We start from the raw sequence: 16,274 nt of genomic DNA on the forward strand, positions 1-16,274 counted from the left end.
AAATTTAAAAATAAATACAAGTATAAATATTACAAACATTATAAAAAAATTATGAAAAAATTTAGGCACATCTCTAATATTATCTATTTATCATATCAAACAACAATAAGCACACTGACTAAAAGTATTTTTATTCGATGAAAATGAAATACAAGATTTGGATGTTTGATTCAATTAGAATTTTAATAAAAAATTTGATGATATAATATAAATAATATACAAAACATATAGAAATATGGGAAAATCTATGATGCTAGAAAGACATTATACTATAAAGGCTTTGACCAATCACAACCCCCCGTGAATTTGGTAAAAACCCACCTGATTGGTTCATACTTTTATGATGCCAATTGATTGGTTGTAAAATTTTCTAGTATCATGTCTTTTCGGCATCATAGTCAAACCCATAGAAATATACATATATAATATATAAATAATATATAATATTTCATAACTAACAGATTGGATTGGGTCGTGGTGAATTAGATTGAGGTATATCCAAATTCAATCTGTTAACTAAACAGATCAATTTTTCTGATCTGATCAAATTTCTTAGGATCAAGGGAGATATCCGAATCCCACTCTTACCGTATTGAATTCGGATTCAAATCAGATATGATCTGACTTATTTGAACCCCTAGATGCACTAGGAACATCTCCTTTGCATGCGAAATTTGACAAAATTGTATTGTATATTATAACCAATAACTAGAGAAAAGTGGTTTGTTCTCTTCATTCGTATAAATAAAAATTTTTAGATCTTGGAGACCCTAAAATTATTAAAATACCCATAAATACACTGTTAATTATCTATCAAATGCATCAATAGCACTATTATTTTGATTAAAACGTGTTTATTAGGAAAATTAAATAATACATAAAATGACATTATTAAAACTCTACCATTTGGAGATATGTATCATTTACCTGAATTCAAGGAAAAGAAATTTATTAACCCATGGAAACTCAAAAACATTGATTAATGGAAACCGGAATTCCATTCGCCAACTCTCTCTCTCTCTCTCCCCCACGCCCTTCACCTAAAAAAAAAAAAAATGTTAGTTTTAAGGTTCAGATGGCCGACCATAACTAAAGACAAACAATAGAAACTACAATGGAACGAACAGGGTCTTAGTTTTAAGGTTCAAATGACATAATTAAGACAACCACTTAAAAAGTACAGTGACGATTTATATGAAATATGGTCTACTGACTTAAAAATCATGGAAGAATCAAGATATGACCAAAAATGCTTAAAACACCGATGTAAATTTCGTTAATTTTTCTTTCTTTATTTTTTTGTTCTTTTATTTTAATTTCTTATTGATACACACCAATTAATGGGTGCATACAAATATAGGTAAGTAAAGTTGGAACTGCACAGAATTCCACCTAGAGAAGCGTGAACATTTCCATACTTGGCTAGTTAGGTATAGTGCTTTTCTGGGCGGTTTGAATTTTTTTCCTCATTGCTATCCAAATTCCAAAAGGTATCCAACTTATCAAGAAATTGCCTTTCATTGGGCCATCTGCAAAGCATATTACAAGAGTCCTTGTATAGTAATAATGACCAAAACTTAGAAAATTAGACATTTTGAGGACAAAAAGAAGAATTCCGGTTTCTTCTAGGGACAAAAATTAGACATTTTGACCAAAACCTTGCCTAATAATTCCTTTTACCCTTGTTTCTTCTAGGGCCAACTACAGACCATCCATCTTCCGCTTCTACCGTTTCTATTATCTGCTTCTCATCGATTGGTTTTGCCTTGGGAATTGGATTTAATCTTGGTTTGGGATCATCAAGCACCATGTCTGATACCTCGTCATTCGAGCTGTCCTCGTCATCTTCATTTATCACCTGTCAGAGCAAACAAATGTGGTGATGCCTTGCGCTTTTTTAAATTCTCATAAAAATAGTAGGACAAGATGCAATCCATCCAACAAGATCTTGGACAAGAAATCCAGGAGATTTTTGTTTATCACCTGTCACAGAGCAAACAAATGTGGTGATGCCTTGCGCTTTTTTAAATTCTCATAAAAATAGTAGGACAAGATGCAATCCATCCAACAAGATCTTGGACAAGAAATCCAGGAGATTTTTGTTTTGATAATTAATCCAGGAGATTATTCTCATATTAATAAACACATGAACAAGCTACATTAGATGTACTGACACCAAATGGGAACTTTCTCTCTGGCTATTATTCTCATATTGGTGCAAACATGAACTAGCTAGATAAAAGTTACTGTCAAATGGGAGCTTTCTCTCTAGCTATTATTCTCATATTGATGTACACAGAACGAGCTAGTTAAAAGTTACTAAATGGAAACTTTCTCTCAGCCAGATTCTGCAAATTTTGGTAATCAGAGGAGCTATCTAAGGTGGAGCTTTAACTTGGGGCATCACTGAAATTAATTTTGGATATCCTCTAAAAAGAAAAAATAAAGAAAGGGGCAAAAATCTTTAACACCAAATTAATTGTCTTTGCAGGATGGAAGGGTAACCAGGATCTTTTGTGCCTTTTTTCTGTTTGTTTATTATTCATGGACACATTTAATTCATGGATCACCACTAAAGAGATAACTAGATAAGTCTCATAGAAGCAAATGATGTATGCCATAGAAGCTTAAATGCATGTTTCTCAAATAGCAAAAGCTTTCAAGAAATTCCAATCAGGCATGGAGAAATAAAGAGCATAAAAAATTTTGCAGTAACAAATTGAATCCTATCAACTCAGAGGTGTAAACTTAAAATTCCATTGACTAACATACTTACTAAGTGCAAATTCACTTACTGTCCAAGTGTTAAACAATTTCTTCAAAAGATGTTCTTTCAAGCTAAAGAACTAAAGGCTTCTCAGTTCGAACAGCATATTCTACCATTTAGTATACCAGTGGCAATAGGAGAAAGATGTTCAATTACAACCTACTTTGGAAGATTCTCGAGTGCTACATCAGCTATTTGTAGGCCCCTTTTCCCCATTTTCCTAATTTGCAACTTATATTTTTAATTAAGTTATAGAATGCAGTTAGGCATCACAAATAAAATACCCACCTTGCCATCTTTTTTATCTCCTAGCCTCTTTTTATCATTTTCTTCAAGTTCTGTAAAGATTAGAGTTTACATGAAGACACAGTGTTTAGAAAACCAGGCTGGACCGGCCAGTTGGACCAGTTGAACCATGACATGGGACCCTGATTGGTTTGGTCACACCCCAATAATCATATTTATTAAAAACCTGATGAAAACTGGCTGACTGGCCAGTTTAACTGGAAAACTGGTGAATCGATCCTGGTTTCATGAAATCACCCGGGTCCTTGAATAATTGAAATTTTAAAACGTGTAACAAGACTTGAACCCATGACCTCTTATTTGCATATATTGTTTAATTACCACTAGTTATTATGCACGTATTTTAAAGAAAATGTAAATTAAGAGACTTGAACCCTAGTCATTTGCTTTAAAAATTAAGGAACTTGCCATCCATCCACCATATTTAAGTATATTAAAAGTTGTAAAATATATTATATAGTATTTATATGACCTGTAGTATATATATGTATATGCCACGTCATCAAGGTTTGACCTCCGATTCAACCCTGGTTGAACCTTTGACTCATGAACCTCTCCTCTGTTTCTGTTCCCGGTCTGGTTCTCTTAATAGTGGAGGACATCCTAATCTTTAAAGCCATATGGGATGGGCACTGGGAGGTCATGCATTTGAGAATCAACACTTGTGAGAATTAATAGAAGAAAGACCCCAATATTATATATCATCTACATTTTTTTTTTTACCTTGTAGGCCAACGTAATGAAACTACTTAGAACTTGCCAATCTCCTACTACTTTGTATCATGTATTTGGGAGTACTTTTCTCTATTTGGTTGTAGGTGGAATGCTCTAGGTGACATTTAAGGCTTTTTCAACCTATATCCTCCCTACCGAAGAAGAAAGATCTTATGGAGATGTGTAAGGGCCATAGTTGTTTTGGAGTGTTTGAGAGGAAAGAAATGCTAGGATCTTCAAAGAAAGAGCTTGATGAAGAAAGGCTGTAATAGGAAATATTTCAATCAAGGTGGCACATTTCAAAGTATGTCACAACCCCTCTTCCCAGTGGACCACATGGAGGAACAATAGCCTACATGGTCAAGAATTTTCAAATCAAAGGCACAGTGCCACAAAAGAAAACTACCCCAATACAGAAATTCTCCAGCAAAAAGCACTAGATCTCCTGTACAATAATGGATAGAAGATGCATACCAACACATCTAAATAGGCTAGTGGCCCCTAGCCTAGTGGTCCTTTCTTTTCCAATTATTTCATAAGCTCAATACAGCTCGAATACTCAATAACAGGGTATAAATGAGTGTGCATGTCTACAACAACATGCATACCATCACATGATCAGCATTGAAATCATTCTCCATATGAAAACATGGTAATAGTATAACAACAACGAGCGCATTGACAACCATCACTTAGACAACTCTAGGACATGACAGTATATGCCATATGCAACTGCTCCATGTAAACTAACTCTAATATTTTTTTAAGAGTAAATCATAATTACTCTAATCACATTTACAACCGCATTTGGCAAACTCCAGGAATTTAAAGCAAGTGCAATATTAGCTAGTCCATCTAAATAAAACCTAAATCTTTCTAATAATCATGAGAACATTTTAATAATAGATAATTTAGCAAACACATACGTGATTCAAGCAAGAGGCATGAACAGTTTTTACTACAAACATTTTCTTATCATTGTTTTTATCATAAACATCCTGAAGTGAGCAAGTCTCTGAGTTTGTTTTTTCTTGGGTGGGGAGGATTAGCTAGAAGAGGTTTTTTGAAGATGAGGTCCATATGATATTCTAGAAAAGATGAAGATGGCAAGAAGGATTTGGGAGCAGAAGGGGAGAATGAATAGGTGGTGGAAGAGGAGTTTGAACTTTGAAGATTCGTGATAAAAGGAGGGTCTGTTAAGTTCAATTTTAGTTTTAGGGGTTTTGAGTGAATGAGGGAACAACGTTTCATTTAAGTAGTCTTTGTTTTGAATTGGGTTTAGGGGGTGAACTTTGTTTGTGATGTGGGATTGTAAACGGTTTCTCAGGGCAGATGTTTGGCTCAAATGCTTGAGTTTGTGGGTGCTGTGTGTAGTATTGTAGTGTTGTATCTTGGTGATGTATTATAACCATTGTAATTCTTTTTTTAATTTTTAATGAATTTTCTTTTGTTATAAAAAAACAGTACAAGAAGATTTTGTAAGGTTCCATCACTTCCATGTTTGGAAAGAACACTGAAAGGCTGATAAATAAAAAGAAATCAACTAAAACCAAAAAAACAATTGACACCAAACCCACAGAATATGATGAAAATAAAATAAAACAGAAGCCAAGTAAGCTTTCTCCTTTCCCCAGGTAATTATACCTTCAAAAGTGCTGCAGGGTCTCAGTAAAGAAGGAAAGGTTGTGTGAAGGATTACTCCTCTGGCAGTTTTTGGGACCATGAGGAATTAAAGGAACTCAAGTTTTTTTTTTTTTTTCATGAAAACAAATGTGAGATAGCAGATCAATTAATAGCTAAGTTGAAGAACAGAATTTATTTCTTGGATGAGTGTATTTAGGTCGTTTTATAGGAAACCATATGATATTCTTTTTGTCAAAAGAAATATTTTTTGTAAACCCTAAGATGTAAAGTGTATCCACTGTAGAGGTCCCTTGGTGTACATGGGGTGTTTGTAAGGATTTTGATTAATACAAAGTAATACTTAACCTTCAGAAAGAGAGGCTCAAACTCTTGACATCAGAATCATAAGAAGGCAAGAGACTCGATAGTAGATAACTACACCACCACCTTATTGATAGTAGTAAGCAAGTACTATCTCCTTAGTTTTTCAATGCATACAATATAGGCTCTAAATGGATGGTACTACCTGCTTAAAGAATTTAAAAAATACATAAAAAAATAAAAAGACTGTTCGAGAGACATTCTGTTAACAAACCTACACAACTTATTCTCATAAACACAACATTAAATCTATTTAAACCAAGCAATATATTGCAACAGTTACCCTTCTGCTTTGAGAAATGGCTTCTTTTCCAGAGTTGGATTTCCTTAGCTTTTCAATTGATCCATAATTGCCTTGCAGACAGTCCTCATGCATGACCATTAACTTTTCTGCCACCTACATTGTACATCCAAAGAATGAATAAGCATTAAAACATTAAAACATTAAAACATTATCCCATTTCCTATTAACCACCCATTAGTATAGAAGTCAGAATGTATAAAAAGTTGGGCCAAATACTAGAAGTCTAGAAAGGACAGAATAAAGGAAATGGGAACAAGTTTTCCTGTCCTTAAGTATTCAGATAGAGCATGGTTTAAATGATTCTACCATGGTTAACTTTACATTTTATCTACTTGGTAAAACTTACCAGTATAGATTAATGTATACACATGTTTCTTAGTTAAGTAGATTGTTAGAGTTAGCCGAATAAGGGTAGATTAGTCAACTCACCTTGGTTAAGTTATGAGCTTATGTGGCAGTCTTATTAGAGGTTCTCTGTCCCATACTTAAGTAGGGGCAGTTAGTCCTTGTACATTTAATTAGAGCCTAATCACTATTAAGAGGTCGACTGATAGGGTTTAGCTATCAGGTTCGACAGTTCTTTCATCTTCTTCTTCTTCTTCTCCTTCTCTTTCTTCTTCTCCTTACTGGTTCGGACTACTGTAGCAACAGTAGAAACATGGTATCAGAGCAAGGTTCGTGACAACTTCAGTTCGTGCTTCAGTTCTCTCCTTTTCTTCTCTAGGCTGTCAATGGAGAAAAGTGGTTCGTCCCAGGCCTGAAACATCTCACCTCTTCTTTTTTTCTGGTGCGCAGAACCTCCTTTCCTAAGAAAACAACTTCAGCAGTGAATGGTTGGCTGAAGCTCTCAAACGAAGGTTGGTTATCTCTTCTCTTTGTGCTGTTGGTATTTTTGGGTTGAAAATCTTCAAGAACTTGAGAGGACTGATCAGAACCTAGAGAACTAGGTTGGTTGTTGCCCTGGTTCTTGGAAAAATTCCAAGAACAGGCTGTGTTTACAGTGACCGAATGGTGTAGGGGCTACTGTAGGTGGCCGAATGGTGCAAGGTGTAATGCAATGGTACTAGTTGAGTTCTTGTTGGTCTTGTGGTGCCCTCTTAAAAGCGTTAAAGCAGGTCTGTATTGTGTGTGACAGCTATGGCTGTGTGGTGGTGCTTGTGATGCACAAACTCTGTTGAGTAGTTGTAAGAGAGCTTGCATGTGGTTAGTAAGTGCTGAATTAATGTCGGTGTAGTCTGTGTTTTTTTTTTGTGAAATCAGTAGTGGTGTGGATAAGAACAAAGGCGTGTGTATCTATCATTGTGTTTAGGGACTGCTGTAGGTTCTGGAACATCAAACTCTCGACGGCAGCACTTAGTTGGTGATTGGGAATTCAGATTAGAGGCAGCATTGAAAGAGTATCATGACAGCAATGGGAGATGGCTGTAGTGATCAGAAACCTAGTGTGGTGGTTTCCTCTGACTATCTAGGTGTACAGATGACCTCAATTAAACTGAATGGTGAGAACTATGTTCCATGGGCCAAGTCAATGGAAATTTTTCTCAAGGCAAAGAGAAAAGTGAAGCATGTGAAAGAAGATAAACCACCGGCTGACTCTCCAGGGTTTGATGATTGGGAACAGGAGGATGCTCAAATCATGACATGGCTAGATACAACTAAGGACATATGGGAAGAACATGCCAAGAAGCTGTATTCTGGGCAAGATAATACTACAAGGGTATATCAGCTCTATCAGGAGTACTTTGGTCTGCAACAAGGAAATAAAACCCTAGAAGAGTACTATGCCAGTATGAAGAACCTCAAAAATGAACTCAATGTCTATCATCCTCTCACTCCAGATGTTAAGGTTCAGCAACAACAGAGGGAACAACTAGATGTCACAAGGTTCTTAGTGGGGTTGAAATCAGAGTATGAACCTGTTAGGGCCCAAATATTGGGGGGCTCTACCCTTCCTACACTTGAGGAAGTGTTTGCTCGGCTTCGTAGGATTTCTTTGGGACAAACAGAGAATCCCACACAGTCTGTAAATTTCTGTTATGATCTCCATGGCCGCCCTCCCTCTAAATGGGCCAATCATGCTGTTGCTGATGGGGTTGATGTCAGTGATAATCAACAGGCAGACCTAACTCCTTCCACATCTACATCTGTTTCTGGAAGGGAGATGGTGAGTGTACCGCGTGATGAGTATGAGCGGTTCCTTCAGTCCACTTCACAGCACACTACTGCTACTCTTGCCCACTCAGGTATAGTTTGCCTGTCATCTAAAACCTCTCATTGGATTATTGACTTTAGAGCCTCTGATCACATGACCGGGACTCCAGGTGTGTTATCTTCTCTCTCTGAAACTTCCACATCTCAAACTGTTACCCTTGCCAATGGTTCCTCCTCTCCCATCTGTGGTGTTGGCAATGTTGACATGGCTTCTCTTTCTTTATCATCTGTTCTATATGTCCCTAGGTTTCCATTCAATCTTATGTCTATTAGTAAACTAACCAAGACTCTTAACTGTTCTGTTACTTTTTTCCCTTCCTCTTGTGTTTTTTAGGATCTCAGGATGGGGAAGAAGATTGGTGGGGGGCATGAAGCTGGTGGATTGTATTATCTTGACGGTGGTGGATCGTCAGTTACACTTCAGACTTCACTCACTCCTCTACAGTGGCATTGTCGACTGGGACATCATTCTCTCAAGGCACTCAAGATACTAGTTCCGTCTTTGAGTCATTTGTCAGTGTTACAGTGTGAGTCGTATCAGTTTGGGAAACATCGTTGTGTTTCCTTCAGTCCTAGAGTTGAAAGTCGTATGTTGAGTCCTTTTGCTTTGGTTCATTCAGATATTTGGGGCCCGATCAAAATAGAGTCTTATAATGGTTACAAGTATTTTGTCACTTTTATTGATGATTGTTCAAGAATGACATGGATTTATTTAATGAAAGAAAGGAGTGAATTATTTTCCATTTTTCTAAAATTCCATGCTAAAATACGTACACAATTTGGTGTTCCAATCAAAGTTCTTTGTTCAGATAATGGTCGTGAATATTTTCTTACTTCCTTTCAACAGTATTTAGAACAGCATGGCATCATTCATCAAACTTCATGTGCACCCACTCCTCAACAAAATGGGGTGGCTGAACGGAAGAACCGTCATCTCCTTGAAACGGTTTGGTCTATTCTTCATTAATTGGATGCCCTCCTTTATTCTTCATGGTCGGTCTCCCTTTTCTATCTTGTTCCCCACCTTGTCTCCCTTTCCATTAACACCTCGTATCTTTGGCTGTGTGTGCTTTGTTCACAATTTGAGTCCTGGAATAGACAAGTTGGATTCACGCTCCATTAAGTGTGTCTTTCTTGGCTACTCTCGGACTCAAAAAGGGTACAAGTGTTACAATCCCATTACTCGGAAGTGCTGTCTGTCCTGATGTCTTCCTCTTTCGGTCAGTGATCCCGTTCTGGGTGTTCCTGTTGGAGTTGACTCGTCACCTCATCCAGTGCAGATCCCTACTAAACGACCACCAATTTGGCAAGTGTATACACATCGAACGACACCGGCCCCTCCTCTAGCTTCTACCTTGTCCGCGGATCCTGTTGTTGCTCCTGTTGCTGTACCCTCAGGACTTGATCTACCCATTGCCTTACGGAAAGGTAAACGTAGTTCTACTCTCCATCCCATTTCCAATTTTGTTTCAGTATCTCGCCTTTCCGCCTCACATCGCCAGTTTGTTTCACTATTGTCATCTATTTCCATACCTAACAATGTCCAAGAGGCTCTTAGTTCACCTGGGTGGAGGCAGGCAATGGAGGAGGAACTCTCTGCTCTTCAGCATACTCACACGTGGGAGCTCACTATTCTTCCTCCTGGTAAGCATGTTGTGGGTTGTAAATGGGTGTATACTGTTAAATACTTGCCAGATGGTAGTGTGGAGCATCTAAAAGCCAGACTTGTTGCTAAAGGTTATTCACAGTTGTATGGAGTGGACTATATGGAGACCTTCTTTCCAGTGGCTAAGATTAGCTCTGTCCGTGTGTTAATTTCCCTGGCAGTTATGTATGATTGGCCCCTATTTCAACTTGACATAAAAAATGCCTTCCTTCATGGTGACCTTATAGAGGAGGTATATATGGAGCAACCACCTGGGTTTGTTGCTCAGGGGGAGGCTGGTAAGGTGTGCAGACTGAAAAAAGGCAATTTATGGGTTGAAACAATCGCCTCGTGCTTGGTTCGGGAAGTTTAGTGAAGTTGTGAAGAACTTTGGAATAAAACAATGCCAGGTTGATCACTCAGTGTTCAGCTATGACTCAGAAGCTGGAAAGATTTTATTAGTGGTCTATGTGGATGATATTGTCATAACTGGCACTGACAAATTGGAGATGGACAAACTAAAGGTCTTTCTGCAAAATCATTTTCAAACAAAAGACCTTGGGACATTGAAGTATTTCTTGGGTATAGAAGTTGCTTGATCAAGACAAGGTGTAAACCTGTGCCAAAGAAAATATGTTCTCGATCTATTGGACGAAACAAAACTGTTAGGTGCAAAAACGACTGAGACTCCTATGGAACCAAATGTTAAGTTGAGCAGTGATACAGGGGAAATATTTGATGATCTTGGAAGGTATAAACGACTTGTGGGGAAGCTGAACTATTTGACTATCACGAGACCAAACATCTCCTTTGCAGTCAGTGTGGTGAGCCAATTTATGCAGAACCCTCGTATATCTCACTGGGATGCAGTTCTTAGAATTGTAAGATATCTGAAGGGAGCTCCGGGCCATGGGCTATTGTATAAACCAGGAGGAAAACTTGAAGTAGTTGGGTACACGGATGCAGATTGGGCGGGCTCTGTGTCTGATAGAAGATCTACTACAGGTTACTGCACATTTCTTGGAAGAAATCTTGTGACGTGGAAGAGTAAAAAGCAGACGATTGTGGCTAGAAGCAGTGCTGAAGCCGAGTACAGAGCCATGGCACACACTACATGTGAATTAGTGTGGTTGAGGAATCTCCTACAAGAAATTGGGTTCCACATGGATAAACCTATGAAGTTGTACTGTGACAATCAAGCTGCGCTCCATATCTCATCCAACCCTGTTTTTCATGAGAGAACAAAACACATAGAGATTGATTGCCACTTTGTGAGGGAGAAGGTTCTTACTGGAGAGATAAGCACAGAACATGTAGGCTTAGGTGATCAGTGGGCAGATTTGTTTACAAAAGCCTTAAGCTCAGGGAGAGTGCACTATATATGTAACAAGCTGGGATTGTATGACATATATTCTCCAGCTTGAGGGGGAGTGTTAGAGTTAGCCGAATAAGGGTAGATTAGTCAACTCACCTTGGTTAAGTTATGAGCTTATGTGGCAGTCTTATTAGAGGTTCTCTATCCCATACTTAAGTAGGGGCAGTTTAGTCCTTGTACATTTAATTAGAGCCTAATCACTATTAAGAGGTCGACTGATAGGGTTTAGCTATCAGGTTCGACAGTTTTTTCATCTTCTTCTTCTTCTCCTTCTCTTTCTTCTTCTCCTTACTGGTTCGGACTACTGTAGCAATAGTAGAAACATAGATCATCAACTTTGATAACTATGCAGTGTACAACTTATGTTAAGCTTCACGGTGGTGCTATATGATGCATGAAAAGAAAGAGGTACTGGAACTTTTGAGGCTAAGTGACAAGGAGTCTTAGAAAAATCTTGACAAAACATACAAGAATGCATTGGGTGGTTAAGGCTCTTCACCATGAACTTGTAATCTTTGTTTTCTTTTTAATGAGAACCTTTTCTTATAATTATCAAAGAAAATTTGGAACTTGGAACAAATCATTGTTTATTCTTCTTTGATGCATAGAGGACCATGCATGTTTATGTTCTAGATGCTTTAATCTCATTAACCATGCAAAACCCATGTATACAGGTATTTGGCCTTCATTTGCAAGTACTTAATACAATAGACATCGCTTCAACTATCAATGAATATTTATTCATTGATAAAAAAAGAAAAACTATCAAGAGAAAAAAAAACGTCCATCAGTTATTTCCCTCCACATTACAAGCAGATTCACGTACCCTTAAATTTCAGAATGAAACAATATATTCATGTTTAAGTATCATATCTCACAAAACTATATGGCAGTAATCAGTCTAAATCGGACAGCAATTACTTAGACAATCACCATATATAGATCATGCTATGTGGTAGTGAAGTGCATTGGTCTTCTAAGGTATATCCCAGTATAACCTATAAAAGTGCTCCTGCACTTCTAATGGAGCAACTGGATTGAATTTCTTTTAGGTAAAAACCCTTTAGTGTGTGTGTGTCTTGAGAAATGGAAACATAAGTCAAACATTATATACAAATTCTAAAATCAAACCCCAACCAAGCACCGTAACAGAGGGTTTTGGAGCAAATTCCAAGAAGAATATAATGTTTTAAAAGTGAGAAATGCAAGAAAAGCATAATGGTCTGACACCTCAACATGAGACTGAATTAAGACACAAATTTTTGAAAAAAATAAAAAAATAAATAACATCAAACATAAAAAATATGGAAACCTGAATTTAAAAACAAATTATATATTTTAAAAAGCTTATTAGCTCAATTCAAAATACATAGGCATGACATATAAAATGAATTCAAAGTGAAAAGCGAAAGCAAAACAAACAAATGTGGATCATACCAAAGTGCTTCAATACTCAACAATTCAAGCATGTGAAACTCTGAAACTCTCAACATGTTTGTCTATTTCCTAGTTGCATTATTTGAAATAGCTAGTAAGTAGTAATCTAGTATGATGTTAGACATCTTACAAACTCAACCCCAGGAGGTTGGGGCTCTTACACTATACCTCATCAAGGCCTCTTGAGGCAAGCCCAAACAAGCCCATATGAGGGGTTCGAAGACCATGCCACCAATCTGAATTATTGGCCCATATAGGATAGGTTTTATGATTTTGGTCATAGTTCATTCTGTTTTAGGTTGAAATCAAACATCAGTTATATTATTATTGCTCCTTCAGTGAAAATTTTTCCAAGATCTGAACAGCAAGGGTGCTGTGATTATTAAAAGAAAAACCAGCAAAAAGAAGAGAAAAACAGAGCAAGAAGAGGAAGAGAGAGAGATGGGAGAAGAAGAGTTGAGTCAATCACAACTCTCTTCAGCCCCATTCATTTGTTTTATTAATGTTGAATACTGGTTGAAGATGCAATTACATGAATGCCCCCAATAGGGCGGCTGACTTGGTAAGCAATATAAAAAGAAATAGAAGATGGCCCATATACTGAAGGCCCAATATAAGAAAAGACAACTTAAAGATAAAACAATAAAAAGAAGCAAGTTAAGGCTCATCTGGCCCAATCTTTCTACAGTTTCTTGTTTCTTTTAAAAATTAAAGGACCATTAATAGTGCACAAGAACCAACATAGGGTAATTTAGAAGCTTATAGACCATTACAAATGTGTAAAACACATACGACTGTATACGCACCTTTTAAAACACTGAGAACACAAATGAATGAAAACATAAATTGTTTTACCTAGAAACCTCTTGATGCATAATTACCATGTTCGTTTACCATACAACAAAATGCATCCCAAAATTAAAGAAACACGAATCTTAGAAGAAGGATCAGATCATAAGAACAGTTTATGGTGAATCTAGCCTCCAAAATAACATAAAGAAAAGCATACCTCCTCAATGCTGCCATCCTCAATCTCAGTATTGAAAGAAAGCACCATGCTTTCATCGAGCATGTTTTCTAAATCATCAATGTAATGTGGCTCTGGAAAATACAAAATTGTAAGTATATCTGCAGATGAATAAACAATGAAGCAAAAATTAATTCTAAATAAAAAGTCACTTAAGAATAAAATATTAAAAATGGATTTCTTGATTATCATTATAATAGCCCATTTTATTTGTAATCATGATCAAACAGTTCTATTAATTTGGGAGACTGTAAACTCTCCACTCAAAGTAACTCGAGTAGAGGGGACCAAAGATACACAGCTTATAGCTGACACACTATAACTAGAAACATCATAGTATCATCGTAATGGCCTTCTCATATATCTGGATTTTGTTTCTCTTTTTTTACCAGCTGGATTTTGTTTCTCTTTATGATGCCTTCCTTAAGTTCCTCCCTTCTTGTCTTGATGAAAAGGGACAATAGAATGGATTGGCATTTGCGAAAACAATAAACTTGAAGTGAAGACTTTAAACTCCTAAAATTACTTGATATTAAGCCAGGAAACCTGAATTATACCTTTTGATTGGGAGAACCAAGAATAGATGTTGGCAGCAAGTTGTTCAGATTTCTGGTGGGAGTCCCGGCCACCCCACTCATTCTCAATGGCCACTTGAAGTGCAGTCCATCGGGAAAGAACCAAGGAGATCCCCTCAGCCAAGAAAGAGAGAGCCTCTGGCGAAAGTTGCATGGGTACATTGCCTTTATCACTGTTATCCATGGAACTTCTCAGACACACTAACCGTAGTTTATGCTCCTCTCTCTGTGACTACTGGCTATCAGAGACAAAAAAAAGAATGAAGACAAGTAGAGAGTGTCAAACATCTAAAACTATAACTTTAAGACTTTAAGGCTCCATTTGGCATCAATTCTAGAATTTCATCCTCAGAATCCATCCATAAAAGAACGGATTCTGGATTTTCTTGAGTCTGAGAATCTATGTAGGGGTTTGGTACAGAACCTTGATTCTCATTTCTAAGAATCAGAATGGCGTTTGGCATGACCCTGTTTCTGAGTAATTGATAATCTCGTAAAACCAACTCCTACAATTATAGTTAAGTATAAATCATACTTCATTGCTTTCCAATATGCTGAACTAAGTTGTCTATGTGTGTCATTTCATAAATAAATTGACCAGAAATTTGGATAAACCTAATTAACCCTTTCAGCCATGTCTTTGTCCAAGATTCCAAATGTTGTATTTGACTAATTTTAGCTGTACTTTTTCTGTCCAAATAATGCAATTCCATCAATAACTTATCCAATTCATTCAACTAGAAATAGGGTTCAGTTACCAGTAATGGTAGGTGATTGTTATAACCAAGTCCTTCCACAAGTGACAAAACCAATGATGGCCTCTAAATTCATATAAAATGAGGATTTTTTATGCATCCTTCCAAATCTCATTTTAGTTTCAATATGCTGATCTAAATGAATCATTACCAGAGTGAATTCCTTTTCATTAAATGATCATAAGACATGGTTTAGATAGTCAAGGGTATGATAGGGAAATAAGCTATATTTCTTTGTAAAGTTTGGGCTTTTGATAAGTTTTGGTAGCCAAGGGTGGGAATGAGATAGGCAAAGATGTACGTTTTGAGGTACAGAGAGAATTAGAAGACGAAATGTTGTCAGAGGTTATTGGGAATTGGCGTAGGAGACGAGAAACAAGAAGAAGGTAGTGATCAATTGTTTTGGCCCTCCTAAGCTGAGTCAACTAGTTGGTACACGCACACACACACACACAAAAAAAAAAAAGCAATGAATTTTCCTAATTCAACAAAGTAGTCCGCATAGACGTTGGTCGAATATTAGATTAAGAGGGCCCGATGATGTTAGATTAACACAAGATTGGAAACTTGAAAAAAGAGAAAATCAAGCACACCATAATAAGGACCAATAGAGCCTGCTAATCGAATGATAGAAAACGAGCATACCAGTAAAGTGTGGAAGGAAGAGAGGATATACTTACGAAGATGGAAACTGTAGTCGTCTTACAGATGGTTCCCCAACCAGCGATGAGTTCAATTTCACTGTTCCTACAGCTGGCAATGCCTGATAAGTTCAAGAAGGCTTGGTAATGGCGGAGTTTTCTATATTTTGAAGAAGAAGAAGATTGATAAGAAGAAGAGGGAGAAGGACAGGCAATAAAGATGCATACCGAGATCGAGACCGGTGGTCGCTGCAGCAATTAGCCCCTGCAACTCAAATAGGTGGAGTCGTGGAGAAGTTTGTCCGTTACGTGTGAGAGGTTGGAACCCTATGACGAGGTTTTTTTTGGTAGAGTCCTATGACGAGTTAGTGTCTGTTATCTGACCCGTTAGGTTACTCGACCCATATTTGACCCGCTTGTTATATGGGTGGGTTGGGTGGGCCAAATGGTTTGGGCCGAAATTTGCCACTCCTGGTGTAATCGACTAATCGAGGTAGCGAGCCGACCATTCAG

The 16,274-nt window shown here is 37.2% G+C and overlaps 1 protein-coding gene across 9 annotated transcripts; it reads right to left on the minus strand.

Moving 5' to 3' along the window:
• Nucleotides 1-830: 830 nt before the first annotated feature.
• LOC104596548 (pre-rRNA-processing protein TSR2) lies at nt 831-16,146 on the minus strand. Of its 9 annotated transcripts, none has more exons than XM_010257764.2 (7): nt 15,990-16,146; nt 15,801-15,883; nt 14,348-14,600; nt 13,773-13,864; nt 6,075-6,188; nt 1,681-1,858; nt 831-1,040 (listed from the first exon to the last, which is right to left on the minus strand). In XM_010257764.2, exons 3-7 carry the CDS (start codon nt 14,547-14,549, stop codon nt 967-969), a joined length of 660 nt encoding a protein of 219 aa, XP_010256066.2. In that variant the 5' UTR covers nt 14,550-14,600; nt 15,801-15,883; nt 15,990-16,146; the 3' UTR covers nt 831-966. The 9 variants fall into 9 exon arrangements, with proteins under 9 accessions (XP_010256066.2, XP_010256067.2, XP_088751303.1 ...); XM_010257765.2 differs by having other exon boundaries at nt 15,801-15,873; nt 15,990-16,095; XM_088895177.1 differs by having other exon boundaries at nt 15,801-15,867; nt 15,990-16,006.
• Between the last annotated feature and the right edge of the window lie 128 nt (nt 16,147-16,274).

The sequence above is a fragment of the Nelumbo nucifera genome, chromosome 1, assembly GCF_055504915.1.
Source record: "Nelumbo nucifera cultivar China Antique chromosome 1, China Antique-T2T, whole genome shotgun sequence".
NCBI lineage: Eukaryota > Viridiplantae > Streptophyta > Magnoliopsida > Proteales > Nelumbonaceae > Nelumbo > Nelumbo nucifera.

What these genes read in the sequence shown, in the direction of transcription:
- LOC104596548 (XM_010257764.2), bottom strand. Translation starts at nt 14,549, where the DNA reads ATGGATAACAGTGATAAAGGCAATGTACCCATGCAACTTTCGCCAGAG. An exon ending in TTGGTTCTCCCAATCAAAAG is followed by an intron (nt 13,865 to 14,347) that starts GTATAATTCAGG and finishes TGTATTTTCCAG; the next exon opens with AGCCACATTACATTGATGAT. An exon ending in TGGCCCTAGAAGAAACAAGG is followed by an intron (nt 1,041 to 1,680) that starts GTAAAAGGAATT and finishes TTTTTTTTTTAG; the next exon opens with GTGAAGGGCGTGGGGGAGAG.